Source organism: Rhinatrema bivittatum, chromosome 5 (genome assembly GCF_901001135.1).
Source record: "Rhinatrema bivittatum chromosome 5, aRhiBiv1.1, whole genome shotgun sequence".
Lineage (NCBI taxonomy): Eukaryota > Metazoa > Chordata > Amphibia > Gymnophiona > Rhinatrematidae > Rhinatrema > Rhinatrema bivittatum.
In genome coordinates, this window is record NC_042619.1 from 350,674,608 (window position 1) to 350,691,075 (window position 16,468).

At 42.8% G+C, this 16,468-nt stretch overlaps 1 protein-coding gene across 1 annotated transcript in view; it reads left to right on the forward strand.

The window, feature by feature from the left end:
* LOC115093009 (E3 SUMO-protein ligase RanBP2-like) overlaps positions 1 to 16,468 on the forward strand; it is a 119,447-nt gene that overhangs the window by 35,163 nt on the left and 67,816 nt on the right. The window contains exons 9-18 of the mRNA XM_029604588.1: positions 115 to 324; positions 3,231 to 3,412; positions 3,511 to 3,686; positions 3,979 to 4,102; positions 5,775 to 5,936; positions 7,301 to 7,438; positions 7,528 to 7,674; positions 9,047 to 9,226; positions 9,670 to 9,753; positions 9,988 to 10,123. Of these exons, the coding sequence (XP_029460448.1) occupies positions 115 to 324; positions 3,231 to 3,412; positions 3,511 to 3,686; positions 3,979 to 4,102; positions 5,775 to 5,936; positions 7,301 to 7,438; positions 7,528 to 7,674; positions 9,047 to 9,226; positions 9,670 to 9,753; positions 9,988 to 10,123 (1,539 nt within the window). The remainder of the gene's footprint in view (positions 1 to 114; positions 325 to 3,230; positions 3,413 to 3,510; positions 3,687 to 3,978; positions 4,103 to 5,774; positions 5,937 to 7,300; positions 7,439 to 7,527; positions 7,675 to 9,046; positions 9,227 to 9,669; positions 9,754 to 9,987; positions 10,124 to 16,468) is intronic.

A 16,468-nucleotide genomic window follows, 5' to 3' on the forward strand; every position in this document is an offset into this window, starting at 1 on the left:
CAGCTGTACTAACTAGGGAATTCTTGATTAGCAAAATGTAAAGACCTTTTTGCTAAGTAATTTTTTGGAAAATGTATATATATTCCTTCTTTTAACTTTTTCTTTCTGTAATAGGGCACATGCTGCTTAACCTGAGCCGGGGCAAACAAGATTTCTTTAAAGTGGTGGTGGAAACGTTTGCAAACAAAAGTGGACAGAATGCCTTACTGGATGCCCTGTTTGAGAGCCAGGTGTCCATGGAGCAATCCTTCCTGGGCAGTGATGACATCAGGAGTGTTGACGCGCGGACTCTGGAGGTGGCTGACCTAGTTAGATGCGACAGTGGTAAGAGACTTCATTGAACAATACTTGTATTTCCACTTTCAAATTAGTTTTACTTATTAAACATTTGACCAATATGATATTTATTATAATCATAATGGAACACACTCCTATACCAGTATGATAGATTTAAGTGAGGGTCTGTTGGAGGTTTTATGGTTTATTTGGGTTTTTTATACCGTCACATCAGTAATAAAACCATCACAGCGGTGTACAAATAATAAAATGGAAATACAATAATATAATAAAATAACCATCAAAGTATAGGTAGCTCAAAATTAATCTAAGACAACACTAAAACACTATTAAATCATGTTTTGTACACAATAGCTCCGTGGAAGCCACTAATGAAGAAAACATTTTGAGTGTTTCTTGGTTTTCAAGTGAGTTAAGTCTTCAGAACTGATTTAGGAAGATAGAGGATTTAGGTGAAACATTGTGATTGTTGTAAGATCATATGGCAGCCAATTGATATATTTAAAATGCAACTTGATGTAGAGATTTGCAGGGGCTGAAAATAATTCAGAACAGTGGTTCAGTATAGTACTTAATCTGTTGTGCAAGGATTTGACAAAGTGGGGATATCTCACTAGGTAGTGAAGATATTTTGTGCTGTAATTGAGGATGAAAGTTGATGACACTTAGGCCTATGATAGTCTCTCCGTCTGTGTTCTCTTGTGGTTAAAGAGGTGCAGAGTGGAGTGGTTGAGTGGCTTTGAGGCGTGCTCCTCTGCATTTAATTGAAGTCAAGAATATTTTAATTCCTCTGCACGCAGGCAGGCCAATCCACACTGGTGGGTTAGGCACTCCTACTAGCAGATGGAGAAAACTGACTTGCTGACATTACCGATTTATATAGCCCTGACAGCCTGCCAGTATTCTCCGTCTCCAGCAGGTGGTGGATGTGCATCTCCCTAGTGGGGATTGCCTGTGTTAAGGAGAAGTGTTTTGAGAAGTGGTGCAGGGTGAGAGGTCTTCGCCCACTGTATAGATCCCACAGACTTTGGAGTTTCTGCAGGAGGGATTGGTTAAGAGCTTGCCCCTAAACACCCTGAAGCTGCAGGCGGCGGTTCTCACATTCTATAGGGGGAAAATTTAATGGTAGGCCCTTGTCCTCCCATCCAGATGTGTCTAGGTTCTTGAAAGGAGTCAAGCATCTGTGTCCTCCCTTGTGTTTACCGGTGCCTCTTTGGGACCTTAATCTGGTATTGAGATTTTTGGCTGGTTGTAACTTTTGGCTGCGGCGTGATCTCTCCTTGTAGCTGCTTACCTCAAACGGTTTTCCTGGCGCCTATCTGTTTGGCATCTCCAAACTGCAGGCGTTTCTTGCTGTGAGCCCTTTCTATGGATAGCTCTGGGGGTGGTGCTGCTCAGGATCGGGCCTTCCTATTTTTGCTGAAGGTGATATTGTTCTATGTGAAATATTCTATTTCCCTGCCCACGCTGGACTGAGATAGATGAGCGGGATTGTCATGCCTTAGATGTGAAGCAGCGTCTGATGCAGTACTTGGTTATCCCTCTTTGAGGAAGACTGGTTGGCTGTTTGTACTCTATTGTGGAGGTAGCCAGGGGGAACCCATTGGGCTGCCTAGGTGGATGAAGATGGTTCATTGGTAGGCAAATGAAAGTGCATTCCACTAGAGCACAGGAGATCTTGGGGGTGGAGATTCGGTTGTCTCTTCTGGAGATTTGCCGGGCGGCAATGTGGTCATCCTTATACTTTCTGCAAGCATTACTGCTTGGATGTTAAGGCTCAAGAGGGGTTAGTATTGACGGGAGTGCGGGAAGCCTCCCACTCGTTTCGGGAGTAGCTTTGGTACATCCCACCTATGTGGCTTGGCCTGCCTGAGTGCAGAGGAAGGTGAAATTACTTTGTACCTGATAATTTCCTTTCCTCTAAGGAAGGCAGGCCAAAACATCTTTCAGATTTGGACAGTGGTGATAGACCCTTTAAAATGCCGTATTTTGAGAAAAATGCAAAAGCTTCAGTATAATCCTGTGAATCCCAAAGGATTTATTTGAAAATGGAAGAGCGCCTACTTTAGTGTTTGATGTTAGCAATAACTCTAGAAGTGTATAAAGTGCCCTCTTCCATACTGCCTTAATCATTCAAGAGTTAACGTCTCTGCAAAAAAGTGAGTAGTCCTATCCTGTGCATGAATATTAAAATCTGAAGCAATAGAGCACAAACACCAAGGCTGTAAAAACTGATTCACGGGTGTAGTTCTTAAACTAGCATAATGATGATGGCTGTCGTGCTAGGAGATTCCTGTCTGTTTTTCTAAAAATAAAAGTAGCAAGCCCCATTGGAATAATGGAAGTCAAAATATCCCAGAACGAAATTTCACTAACACTAGTATGAATTGGAAACTGATTTTGTTTGTTTTCAGGAATTTATCACTTGGTTAAACCCATGTCAAGAGCCAATCCAGTTCAATAAAAAAAATAATTGTGATCAAAAAGGAGATGGGTTTCCTGATGATACCATTGTGCACCCATAGCAGTACCTTTCACTTGTTGATGATGATCGCCCATAAACGTAAAATAATACCCAGAGTTAACTGCGTTATTTGTCCAAAACTTGAATTTTAACCTCTGCCGAATCATAAACTGACAAATTAGAAGCCATTAAATCAATGGCCTCTTGCTGAGGAATGTTCCTATAGAAAGATGTAATATCAAGAGTGGCCCACTGCCAACCCTGCGGAATATTATTCTGAATGGGAGCTTGATTACACGGAGACATACAAGTAGGGTTCATATGTACTTGTGACTTTCATGTCATAAGATGAAATGGTTTTCTTCTATTAATCAGGAGTTTACAGTACTTTGTAGCATGTTATAACTTTAGGATGGGACACTATGTTTTAATCATTTTGTATACGTAAACTTCTCTCTTCCCGTTTTAGGTGCAATTCGTTTGCACAATGGGAACCTGCAGCACCTTACGTGGCTTGGGTTACAGTGGCACTCGCTGGCCACCTTGCCTGCAGTCCGCAAGTGGTTAAAGCAGCTCTTTCCTCGCCTGCCCCAAGAGACTTCCAGACTCGATACAAACACCCCAGAATCTATATGCGTCTTAGATCTCGAGGTGCGTGCGGTCTTTTAAAACACCGAGCAATGTTTTTAAAACGCAAGAACCAGGCAGTGCTGCTGGACCTGACTTACCAATCTCCCGTGTGCCTACAGGTGTTTCTGCTTGCAGTGGTGTCTTCCAGCCACTTACAGTTGCAAGATACCTATAACATTCATCACAACCTGGACCAGCCTCGGTTCTTGCCGCTGCCGGTCTGTAAGCAGCTTTGTACGGAGAAGCAGAAATCCTGGTGGGATGCGATTTACAGCCTTATTCACAAGAAAGCCCAGTGAGTCCAATACCCGAGGCCTTGGTGAAAGAAACGAGTGGTAGCAGACCCGAGGGGGGTTGACCATCTCTGAAAGCAGGCCGCCATGGGCGGAGGAAGCGTCACTCCAGTGACATGTACCAGGTTGCACCCTTAAGAGTTGCTCGCTTCCTCTCTGTCCGTTCTGTCTCCGTGTGGCCAGCCGAAGGATTTTGTTTCTCTTTTTTAATAAAGAAACCAGAATAGTTTTTGGGGTAGGGGGGGAAAGCTTTCTGAATCTGGAAAAGGAGTCACAATCCTTCCTCTGTTCTAGGTCTGGGAATTCAGCCAAGCTGAGGCTTGTCGTTCAACATGGCCTGACAACCTTGAGAGCGCTGGAGAATCACGGTCTGCAGCCCGCTGTGCTCATACACTGGGCCAGAAGCCTTCATAAAACGGTAAGTGTTTGGTGCATGGGTGAAGTTGGTTGTGTGTCCTGTAAGGAATGGAAGCACCTACTCCTCGCCCTTTTCCGTTTGAAGAAAGCTGTACCTTTTGAGTAGTTTGTTTTATTATATTCTGTCATTTTATCACTTCAAAGGAAACTATATTCAGGTGCTTTGTAGGTATTTCCCTATCCTGAGAAGGAGGCAACAGAGGGTAAAGTAGCTCTCCCAAGGTCACAAGAATCAGCAGTGGGATTTGAACTCTGCTTTCCGGCCCGCTGCTCCTCCATCATCATAATGGTAGTTTGAATTAGTAATTGCTGTACTAAAAGGTACTTTGTTAAAGCTCTGAATTTTGAAATCCTATAAGAATCTTTCCTACAATTTTTCTAAAGTTCTGAGAATTGCTGGCTCAGGCTGTTCTTCTGATGGCTTCAGTATCATGAACGATGTCACGTGCTACAGAAACCGATGTAATCTCATTTCATAAATTAGGAGCCGAGGAGAATTGCAGGGGAGCAGCTGGAAGAATTCACGTGTAACGTTTCTAATCGAGATTTAAGAACAGAAGTGCCATGCTGGTCAGACCACTGGTCCATCAAGCCCAGAACTCTGTTTCCGACAGCAGCTAATCTGTTAAGGGGGACATTCAGTTTTTTATTGCTCATTCCCAGAAGGAAGGGAGAGATTTCCCCAGTCTGCCTGGCTAGTAGGTAATGGACCTGTTCTTCAAAAGCTTGTCCATACCTTTTTTTTTTTTTTTTTTTAACCTCAAAATGCTATTAAGCTTGACCATGTCTTCTGGCAACAAATTCCACAGCATCATTGTGGTCTTCAATTTATTTTAAATATACTGCTAGTTGTTGTCCCCCTAGTCTTACTACTTTCAGAGTTGGTAAGTCACTGAGTGTGAATGTTTTCCCTCTGCTGATTGACCAAATTTTGCTTTCCAAAATTCCCAGGATGCACAGATTTGGCCAGGCAAAAAAAACCAAAAAGGCAAGTAGTTTTTCCTGGGGTGTGGGATTTAGATATAGCTGTCAGCGCTAACTGGTTAAATGTAGCCGGACATCTTCCAATCAGTCCGAAGGCTGTTCTAAATGTATCCAGACAGATTTTGTCCTGCTAGATTTTAAGTGAGTTCCAGCTGTTCATTTGTAACTGAAAATCCACCTAAAGACACTGTAAATAGGTAAAAGTATTTGAACTGCTTTGTGGGTTTTTGAAATATAGTACAGGTTTGATTGATTGATTTATTTATTTTATTTTCAAGACATCTTATCACTGAAAAGAGAACTTTTTCAAGCCAGGAGAGTTGCTCATGTGATGCAACAGCAAAACACTTAAAAAGGTCATGTTCAGACTGCTGTGGTGGTTGCACATTTTCAAAAGGAGACTCCCTGTGAGGTTTCCTTCTGAAGAAAATTCTGGGACTCCAGAAAATACAGGTTCTCAGGCCTATGTTGCTGTTCCCCACAGGTAAAAGCAATGCACATTGTTGTGGAGTTACACGCTCTTATCCAGGGGTCCGTTTTTCACCAGCAGTTATGCAGGAAGATCTGTGCACAAACGTCTGACGGTTGCCCACTAAATGTTTTTTCTTTTTTCTGAAAGCTTCACAGCCTCAACGTGACTGAACAGAACTTCCCCCACCTAAACTTGAATCCCTTTTTCCTCTGTGTAGGGCACGGGCTTAAATTCCTTTTATGACCAGAGAGAATACATCGGGCGCTGCGTCCATTACTGGAAGAAAGTTCTGCCAATGCTGGAGACCATCAAAAAGAGGAAGAGCTTTCCTGAACCCATCGACCCACTGTTCAAGCATTTTCACAGCCAGGACATTCAGGTGCTCGGTTGCTTTATTTGGTATATTTTGGAAATAATTGTAACTCCTACCCCAAACCCCCCCCCCCCCCCCCGTGCGTCTCGCCGAGCCTATTTTGCATAGGCTCGGCGAGACGCGCATAAGTCCAGGGGCTTGCATGGAGGGGTGTTTCGGGGGCGGGCCGCGAGTGATGTGGCGTTTCGGGGGCGTGGCACCGGCCCAGGGGCGTGGTCGAGGCCTCCGGACCAGCCCCTGGGTCGGGTGATGGCGCGCGAAGATTTACGCCTGCTTTCCGCAGGCGTAAATCTGCCAACAAAGGTGTGTGTGTTGGGGGGGGGGGTGTTTAGATAGGGCCGGGGGGGTGTGTTAGGGAGGGGAAGGGCCGGGGAGGCGGAAGGAAAGTTCCCCAGCTGCCAGATAGACTCATACAGCTGTCTTCTGCTGGTCACCACTACTTAGCCGTTTAAGAACACTATTTGGCTAAGTAGTGTGGCACCAGATAGCCCCCAGATAGCCACATACTTATGTGACTCTTTCCGCTGCCAGATAGACGGATAAATCAGGTAAGTGGCAGTGGCTGCCGGCATTTACCCAGATTAACATTTTTTTAAAAATCTTTTTCATAGCAATGGAAACTTTACCCCTGATTGGAGCTGGAGTTAAGTTTCCAGCACAAAACAAGGTGCAGTGGCCAGACAAGTCCCTCTGTATTGGGGGTGGGAGGGTAATGTTTAATACCCTCATTTGCATAGGATTTCCATGCAAGGGTGCTGAGCAGTCCTCCCATTTGGAAACCTGCATTTTCTTGCTGCATTGCCAGCAAGTTTTGCCCACAGAACGTGCATGCTGTGTGCGCAGTAAAGTGTTTGGCTGAACGCACCTTTTCTGCTTTGCCCTGCGTGAGCTTACTATAAAAAATTCCTTTTGCCATGAGCATGATAAAATGTGTGCTGAAATGCAGCGTACATTTCTTTTCCCACTCCTGTCTTAGTGGACGTAATACTCTAGGGAGAACCTGTTCATAATTTCTGCTTAGGCCGTGTGGATCTCAGCTGGCAGATTCTTAAACCTTCCCAAAGTGGCTGAGTGCAAGGCTTGGGCATCCCGGAAAGGAGGTTGCTGCAACCTCTGCCAGCCGAAGAGTGGTGTTGAGACTTGGAAGATGCTTGGCCTTCATCCCCTCAGACTGGCAACGGTGTCAGAGCTGCCTGGGCAGTCTGGAGTGAGAAGATCTATAAAGGGAGCGAAGGGATTAAAGAGGGTCATGTGAAAGTGATACATTGTGAGAAGACTTTCTGTTGGACACGTTTGTTGTTGACGATTGTAATCTATGCCTCTGGTTTTGAGTTTTGTTTGTGTGCTATTTGTTGTTTGTTTTTAAATAGGCTTCTCAAGTTAAAGCATATGAAGATGAGGCCCAGATAGCATTTGCTACGTTGGACTTGGTTGATGGGAAAACGGAGGATGCTATCCAAGCTTTTGAAGCTATAAAGAACGTGAATTCTTATTGGAACCTTGCATTGGTAAGCTTTTTTTTTTTTTTTTAATTTCTTTTTCTGTTTTGTCTTTTCTGAACAGTTTGCTGCTAATGTATTTTTCTTCTTCTTTGCAGATATTTGAGAGAAAAGGTGAAGACCTCAAAAATGATGCCATCTCTCCGGAGGAGCATGAGGAGTACAAGAATTGCTTGAGGAAGTGCAAGATGTACCTGATGAAGATCATGGAGGAGAGTTCGTTTGATGGCACGGTGGATGCGAAGGTAGGGATGCGATTTCATTGCCTTAAAACAGTTTTTTCCTGATAGCAGCAGCAGCAGATCCCTGTACGGTTTATAAATGTCTCCAAAGGGAGAAAAACAGGCTTATGAGATCGCTGTGTGTGTGTTCTCTTCTCTCCCCCAGTAACCTTTGGATTTGGTGTCCTGTGTACGCTACATTTTTAGGACCTGCCATGGGAAACATGGGGATTCTGAGGGGAGTGTGTGTTTGGACACGTGGAACTTAACTGTAAACACATGCGTGGAAAAAGCAAAAGAAACGAGGAAGGATTCAGAGCAGGCAGGGGGCCAGTAGAGACTGTGAAAGATGTTAGACTCTCTGTGATGCAGGAGCTTGGGGAGTGTTGAGTTGGATTCCATTTCTTCAGTAGTGGTGTGTGTGTGTGACCTCATAAATATGTATTTACTTTTATCTTATATTGCAGAATGTATAGGACTAAACCCTTCAGCAGTCAGTTTAATGTATCTTAATAGCTTTCTCAAACTGCAGGGTTACTCCTTCCATTTCTACCTACCTCATCTTTAGTATTTCTTCCTACTGCTCTCGAGCTTATTGAAATAATAGCATTTTAGTGTGTGTTGTCCATATCTGTGGCATTTTTACAGCTCGTGGGAGACGATATGAAAAGTAAAACCCTGCCTTTAACTGCACGCATATTAACATAAGTGACATGACTTGTAAAATAACTTTCTTCATTAACTGGATTATATATTGGTGTTAATGTAAAGCTTTAATTAAACTGCATGATTCGTTTCTCGTTTTTCGATACATTAGCAATTAACTATTTGGAATGTTTGTCTCTTTGGGTTCTGGACCTGGAATGGGCTTTCAGCAGAATGACTGTTCTGAGTAGATGTTAATGTGCGTAGGAATTTTGGGTCTTCTCTTATCCTTACAGGAAGGTACACAACTTTAATGTGCTTCCTGCCAGGTGCCTGGAGACGAGCATCTGACTTGGTTTCTGATTGATGTTACCTAGTATATGGCTTGTGGATGGAGGAGCTGAGAAAAAATACCTTGCATATATTATATAAATGACAGATTACTTTAATATAGGAAAAATGGTTGTAAATGTTGACGTCAATATTCAAAAGCCATTCAGACAGCTCAAAAGTTATCCTGCTGAACATATGGAACAAATTATCCTGCTAACTTGTCCACTAACCGGCCTACCAAACTCTGATCTCACTGTGGTTCTAAAAGCAACAGTGTGTTCTTGATATTAGATGAACAACTTTCTGAAATTCTTGGTCTTGCTATCTAAAATGCGCTTGGTGCATGTGACTTTTGATGTGGAACTTGTCAAAGCTGGAATGACCCGCTGTTGTGATTTCTGCTTTTTATTTTTATAAGTTGTTGGTGCCGATAGAGACTGTGCGGGAGATGTTGGACTCGGTGATGCAGGAGCTTGGGGAGTACGGAGATGGAAGCCCTTTCTTCACTAGTAATGCATCCCGGGTTGTAAACTCAGAAATAAAACACTCAACACCCTCGCCAACAAAATATTTGATCTCGCCAAATAAAGGTTATAAGGTAAACAGCATATTCCTTTTTGCATGCAATTTTGTGTTTGGCTTGGGAGTTCCTCCGTTTTTTTCCTTTTAGCTCAGTTGAAACCAGTCCTGCTACCATGAGCTGCGTTTCACAACTACTCCAGGATCTGTTTTTTCCGTGTTTTTTAATAGACTTCACCCTCCTTTTCTAGTCTGGTCGTTGTAGTAATGGTCCTGAGTCCAGAGGCCCTACGTTATGGGCGCTGGCTACCAGGTGTCATCCTAGATGGTGACTGGCCCCAGAGTATTTCTGCTTCTGCAATGTCCCTAGCCAATCTGGGGGGGGGGCGGAAGACCCAAACTGGATCCAACCAGGGAGCCCCACCGTGGCAGTGCACAGTAAGTGCTGCTGAGCCATCGTTCCGGCCCCTGTTTGCATTTTCCTGTGCGATTTGTATTTAGATGTATTTTTATTTTCCCCAGTTTTCTCCTAAAACGCCACCTCACTGGGCAGAAGATCAGAAATCCTTACTTCAGATACTTTGCCACCAAGTAGAAGCCCTGAAGGTAGGTGGTTTTCAGCATTGAAATGTGGACACATTGGGGTTGAAACACGGTGGGGGTGAGGGATGAGGTTAAAAACAACGTTGTAGGAACTGATTTCTGTTTTTCATATTAGTATACTGTAGGTAACTTCAGCTGTATCCCAACTTGCTTTAAGGTGAAATTCTAAAAAAAATTGGCAAAGAAGTATTTCCGCTGTTTCTGAATGTAACATTGTAGCAATTTTTATTTTGACAGAACGAAGTGCAAGAATTGAAACTTAATTCCACCTCCAGTGCATCAGCTCACCGTTGGCCTTCTGAAGGTTATGGATCAGATCCAGTACCAGAGAATTACCAAGGTGCACAGAGTTTTCAGGGAGCTCCATTGACAGGTGAGAGAAACATAAAACAATTCTAGACCGCAATGATTTTCTCTGGGCATGAGAAGTTTGTACACAAACTTCATTGCGGAACTTTTTTCCAGATGTGTTGCAGAATGAAACATGTGATGTCATCAAAAGAATTAAAAAAAAAAAAAGAAAATGTAGCTAGGTTCGGGCAAGCATTTGATGCTGATTTGGATTTTTTTGTTTTTGTTTTGATATCTGTATTGTATTTGTTGTACCCTGCCTTGAGCAGACTAGAAATGTTTTATGTTTAACTGTTTTTATTGCTTTTTCCAAAGAAACACATAAAACATTACATCAAGTTGGAACACATTGTTCCTTATGCATTCAACATAGTAAGGCAATATCAAGTATAATGCCCCAACTATAAACCCAAACTCCCTATCCACCCCCCTCCCCCTGCCCCCAATCGGAAGAAACTATGCTGTGACCACGAGTGCCGGAGCAGGTAGAGCAAAGTGGTAGGCTGATGGTTAAAGTGCAGTAGGTCAGTCATTCAGAATCTCGCTATGCGCCTTGTGTGGTAAAGCTTGAAGATAAGGATCCCATGTCTGCAGGAATTAACGTCAAAAAGTGGGGAGTGGCACGAGCCGTCAAATTCTCCATTTGCATCAGGTGATGCAAGTGATTTCACCAGGCCCAAAAAGAGGGTGCCGTCGAGTCCATCCAATGGAGAAGTATTTCTTTTTTCCCCCACAAAGCATGCTTTCATAAACATCAAACGGTGGCCCACTTCACGAATACACAGGGGTGAGAGACATTCAAAGAGAAGTAACAAGGGCGATGGAGCAAATCGGTTCAGGAACAGACGAGAGCGGGAGCAATTTTAGATCTGGTGGGACCGCTTGGCAATAGTGATCATAATATGATCAAATTTGAATTAATGACTGGAAGGGGGACAGTAAGCAAATCCACGGCTCTCGTGCTAAACTTTCAAAAGAGAAACTTTGATAAAATGAGAAAAATAGTTAGAAATAAACTGAAAGGAGCAGCTACAAAGGTAAAAAGTGTGCAAGAGACGTGGTCATTGTTTAAAAAAAAAATACCATCCTAGAAGCACAGTCCAGATGTATTCCACACATTAAGAAAGGTGGAAAGAAGGCAAAATGATCTCCGGCATGGTTAAAAGGGGAGGTGAAAGAGGCTATTTTAGCCAAAAGATCTTCATTCAAAAATTGGAAGAAGGATCCAACAGAAGAAAATAGGATAAAGCATAAACATTGGCAAGTTAAATGTAAGACATTGATAAGACAGGCTAAGAGAGAATTTGAAAAGAAGTTGGCCGTAGAGGCAAAAACTCACAGTAAAACTTTTTTTAAATATATCTGAAGCAGAAAGCCTGTGAGTGAATCAGATGATTGAGGGGTTAAAAGGGCACTTAGAGAAGATAAGGCCATCATGGAAAGATTAAATGATTTCTTTGCTTTGGTGTTTTCTGAAGAGGATGTTGGGGGAGGTACCCATATCGGAGAAGGTTTTCATGGGTAATGATTCAGATGAACTGAACCTAGATGTGGTAGGCCTAATTGACAAACTGAAGAGTAGTAAATCACCTGGACCGGATGGTATATACCTCAGAGTTCTGAATGAACTAAAAGTGAAATTTCAGACCTATTAGTAAAATGTGTAACCTATCATTAAAATCATCCATTGTACCTGAAGACTGGAGGATAGCAAATGTAACCCCAATATTTAAAAAGGGCTCCCGGGGTGATCCGGGAAACTACAGACCAGTGAGCCTGACTTCAGTGCCAGGAAAAATAGTGGAAAGTGTTCTAAACATCAAAATCATAGAACATATAGAAAGACATGGTTTAATGGAACAAAGTCAGCATGGCTTTACCCAAGGCAAAAGAGGGGGTAAACTGGTCAAAACTCATAACACAATAGAATCATAAACCACATATGCAATCTAATACATATTCATTTGTAGGACCTATGACTCGATGAGTTTGGCAATCAGTCCAACTCATACCTAGGTGAAGAGGTCCAATTTGCTTTATTTACAAAAATCAATATTTTAGGTTTTTTTTATTTTTGCAAACTCACAAGGAGTTCATTTTAAATAAAATACTATGTAAATAGATTGAAGCTGACTCACACACACACATTTAGTATCCTTAGAAATTCTTAAAATGTGTTCCACCAAAACGAAGATACTCGCAAAAATAAGTCCTCCGTACTCTTAGTCGCTTTAGGACATCAAAAAGCTCAAATACTAAAAAGAATACTCATCTGAGTTGTTAACAAAAGTCCATCACACAGTCCCAACACGATCGTATTTCGGACCACTCCGGGTCCTGCTTCAGGGGCAAGCGGCTCTTGAAAAACAATTCCTCTTCAATACAACTTCATTCTTTCTTGAAAAGCTTTTTTCTTCCAAACGCTATCGTGGTTGCATTCGCTATTCATCAGAGCGGTCTGCATTAAAGACCGAGGTTTTGAAAAAACATGGCTGACCCTCGGGTTTTATATGCTCACGCCGGAAGTGCAAATACATCAATTATAAGTTCCCAACAAGGTAGTCTTCTCAGAGCAGGCGACAAAGATGAAGAATTAATCATGGTAAATTGTAGAAAGGGCTGGAGAAAACTCCTAAACCATATCAAATAAACATATGAAAGATAAACGACACAGTCTAAATATATCCACATGGTTGGAGTTAGTATCAAAATGATACACTGAGCGCTCAAGGTACAAAAAAGTCCTCAACCAGGTCCAGAAAAAGACAGCCACTCAAATCAAGGAATACCAGTTGATTTTCTCATTGAGGCCATGTGGATGAACAGAACACAATTTATGAATCCAAAAATGTTCACGGCGGTTAAGACAAACTTGAACATTGCCCCCACGGCCTGCTTTAAAAAATCTGCCTTGTCAGAGCATATCCTTCTCAATCGAAGGAACTGAGAAATAGGGAGACCATCTGTGAGCTTTTAAGCAGGCCGGGGATCTTAAAGAACGGTTTATCCAAAAAGGGTACCCTAAATCTGTCATTAAGAAATCTTTCGAACCATGATTTATTGCTTCAATATCAGCAAAAACCTTTCAGTCAGGATTTGACATGTGTCCTGTGGTATTCTTCCTTTAATAATGAGGTGGTGAAGATTGTGAGATCCCATTGGCAAGTTCTTGCTCTGCACAGTGTTTTTGACTCTAACCCAAGGTTTGCCTTCTCTCGAGCACCAAACATACGGGACCTAGTGGTGCGGTCTGCATTTGAGTCCAAACGCACGATTTCTACCACAGGTGGACACCAGACTTGTGGGAAATGTGAAATGTGTGCATTGGCCACCACGGGTACCCAATGGAAATTGCCGAATTCAAACTTGATAGTGCCTCAGACAGCCTTGACGGATCGTGAATCCGATTGTCATTTATGTGATCCAGTGTCCTTGTGACAAGATTTCTGTGGGTCGCACAAAGAGGAAAATCAGGACTAGATTGATCGAACGCAGGAGTTGTATTAAAACTGGCAGATTGACTGTGCCCGTTGTTCAACATTGTCTCCAAACTGGGGACACTTTTATAGATCTGCGCTGGTCAGTTTTGGAACAGCTCCAGAAGGATACCCGTGGGGGCAATGTTCAAGTTTGTCTTAACCGCCGTGAACATTTTTGGATTCATAAATTGTGTTCTGTTCATCCACATGGCTTCAATGAGGGGGTCATTGAACAATCTTTAATAGGCAGAATGCCACTGAGAGCCCTACTCTGGTTACCGCGCAGATCATGGTTCCCCTTATGCCATGTATCCCTACCAGTTAGCACCACTATCTCAATATGGGAGAAGTGGGAGACTGGACATATTATTTTAGCTCCAGTTTGGTGGACAATGCTCTTTTGCTTAAGGGGGGTCATATGAAAATTCTACGTTCCTGGGAATCCAAGGGGCTCCGCAGCTTGGGACAACTTTGGGCACAGGGCACACTGATCCCCTATACAGGAATGATACCAGCTGCCTCCAACGGATGCTTTTGCCTACCTTCAAGTTAGACATCTGGTCTTGGCTGATGGGATTGCCAGAGACTTGGGGATGAGCAAAACACAAATAGAACACTGGTGTGATCATGCGGATAATTTCAAGAAGGTGATTACTCAGGTGTATAATTTTCTCAACAAAGAACCTCAGACAAGACCAATTCACATGCAAGCATGGGAGGCTGATCTTGGTAGAGCTTTGCCAGACTCTACCTGGGACGACATTTTTTTAGCCACTAAAAAGGGGTCTCCATATACCCCTGTAGCAGAGAATTGCTATAAGGTTTTATTTCGATGGTATCTTTACCCAGAATGACTTCATAAAATTGCAGCCACCAATAATCCATGTTGTTGGAAGGGCTGTGGACAAGTAGGCACTTTCTACCACATGTGGTGGACATGCCCCAAAATTGCCACCTTTTGGTCTATATTACTGATTTACTAACCCATCAGCTGGGAGAGGAGATATCATTAATGCCAGACCACGCTCTCCTGAACCTGCCACTAGATATTCCAGCTGATAAATAGAAATTGGCTCACATCATCATGCTGGCTGTGTTATGGAGGTTGGCTAAAGTACCATCAGAGGGGGACATGAGGGTGAGATTGAGCAAGCTTTGGATGGTATATAGAGGGATGGCAAATACAAATAAATTGAACCAGAGATACTTGAAACTTTGGCAGCCATTGGTGAGTTGGCTATCCCAGTAATACTAAAAACTAAGTGGTCATGTGGGTGTTTCCCTGTTGTGGTTTTTGTGTATGCCGGATGACGTGCTGTGGGCGACGCCATGCGCACCATGCTCTCTAGATGCTTCTTCTTGTTGTGTTATCTTTTCTCATAATGATATCTTTCTTATGCTGTTGTTAATATTATCCCTGGGTCCCAAGCCCAAAATATAAAATGCACATTTTCATAACTTTGAATACTGTGATACAAATTCGTATGACGATGGTGTACTAAGAGCTGGAAGGGGGTGGGGAGAAACTAGTTTTAATGTAATTCTTCATGACAGACAAGACAAGTACAACTGCTATGTTTATGGCTTTATTGTTTCTGTAATTATGCCTCTTAATAAAGTATATAAATAAAAAAATAAAAAAAAAAGGTTGGATAAGTTCTTGGAGAACTCAATTATCTGCTATTAAGTTGACTTGGAAAATAGCCACTGCTATTACTAGCAATGGTAACATGGAATAGACTTAGTGTTTGGGTACTTGCCAGGTTCTTATGGCCTGGATTGGCCACTGTTGGAAACAGGATGCTGGGCTTGATGGACCCTTGGTCTGACCTAGTATGGCATGTTCTTAAATGGAAACCCAGCAGACTAGTCAGTCTACGATTCATCTCCAGAACCGCTTAATTACAAAACAGCCCCAGAACAAATGTGAGAGGGTGCAAACTTCGCAATGACATTTCCCACACGTTGCCACCAGTACCAAGGTAGTACGAAACGCCACCTGTGTAGAGATGTAAGCCCTTCAGAGAAATTTATATTGCATTTCTCGATAATATGAATTGGAGGAGATCCTCGTGATGCGCCTAAAGCAGGCCCCCAATTGAGCATCTGTTACCCGAAAAACTCCATCCTGGGTCCATCGTTCTGCTAAAACAGAGTAAGGATTCTGATAGGCAGCATCCCTTAATTTTTTATAATAGTGCGAAAGGGAGGGCACCGTCACATTCTCCAATGCAAAAAAAAGTCTGCCACCACTTTGAACACAGTTTGGGAGTTTACTAGCCCTTGGTACAAATTTAACATAATGTGAAACTTGTAAATAGGCAAACACAGAGAGGTTCTGCAGGCCATAGAATTCCAGCAGCTGTTGGGGAGTTAGTAACTGCCCTGTATCATCTAAGAGATGGCCTAATTGAGTAATACCCTGTACCGCCCAGGTTCTGAAGGCTGCGGAGGAAGATCCCGGGGCAAAGTCAAATGTTAACCCCTCGGATAGAAAATAAGCACACAACTGGGGTAGCCGCAGTACATTAACTAGCATTTCCCATGCGCGGCGGATCAGTAAAACGGTCTGCAAAGCAAATCGCAAATCCAGGGCTCCAAGAATCGTGTGCTCCGCCGGAAGATTGGTATAAAAAGCTTCCCCCACCAGCCGTTCCCTTACCTCCCGCAAATTACACTAGAAATGTTTTAAATAAAATAAATTCACTGATTTTTAACTTTAAACCAGGAATTGTGTTCAAATGAGAACTATAATATTTTTGTTATATTTAAAGCTGAGATGTGGCAAAACGGGTTTTGCATGCTCTGTTTTATTTTTTGGCCCAGTGGCACTCATTCCCTCTGGCTGGCCTGCAGGTAGTGGTTGACCTTTGGATGCTGGCTTGGCT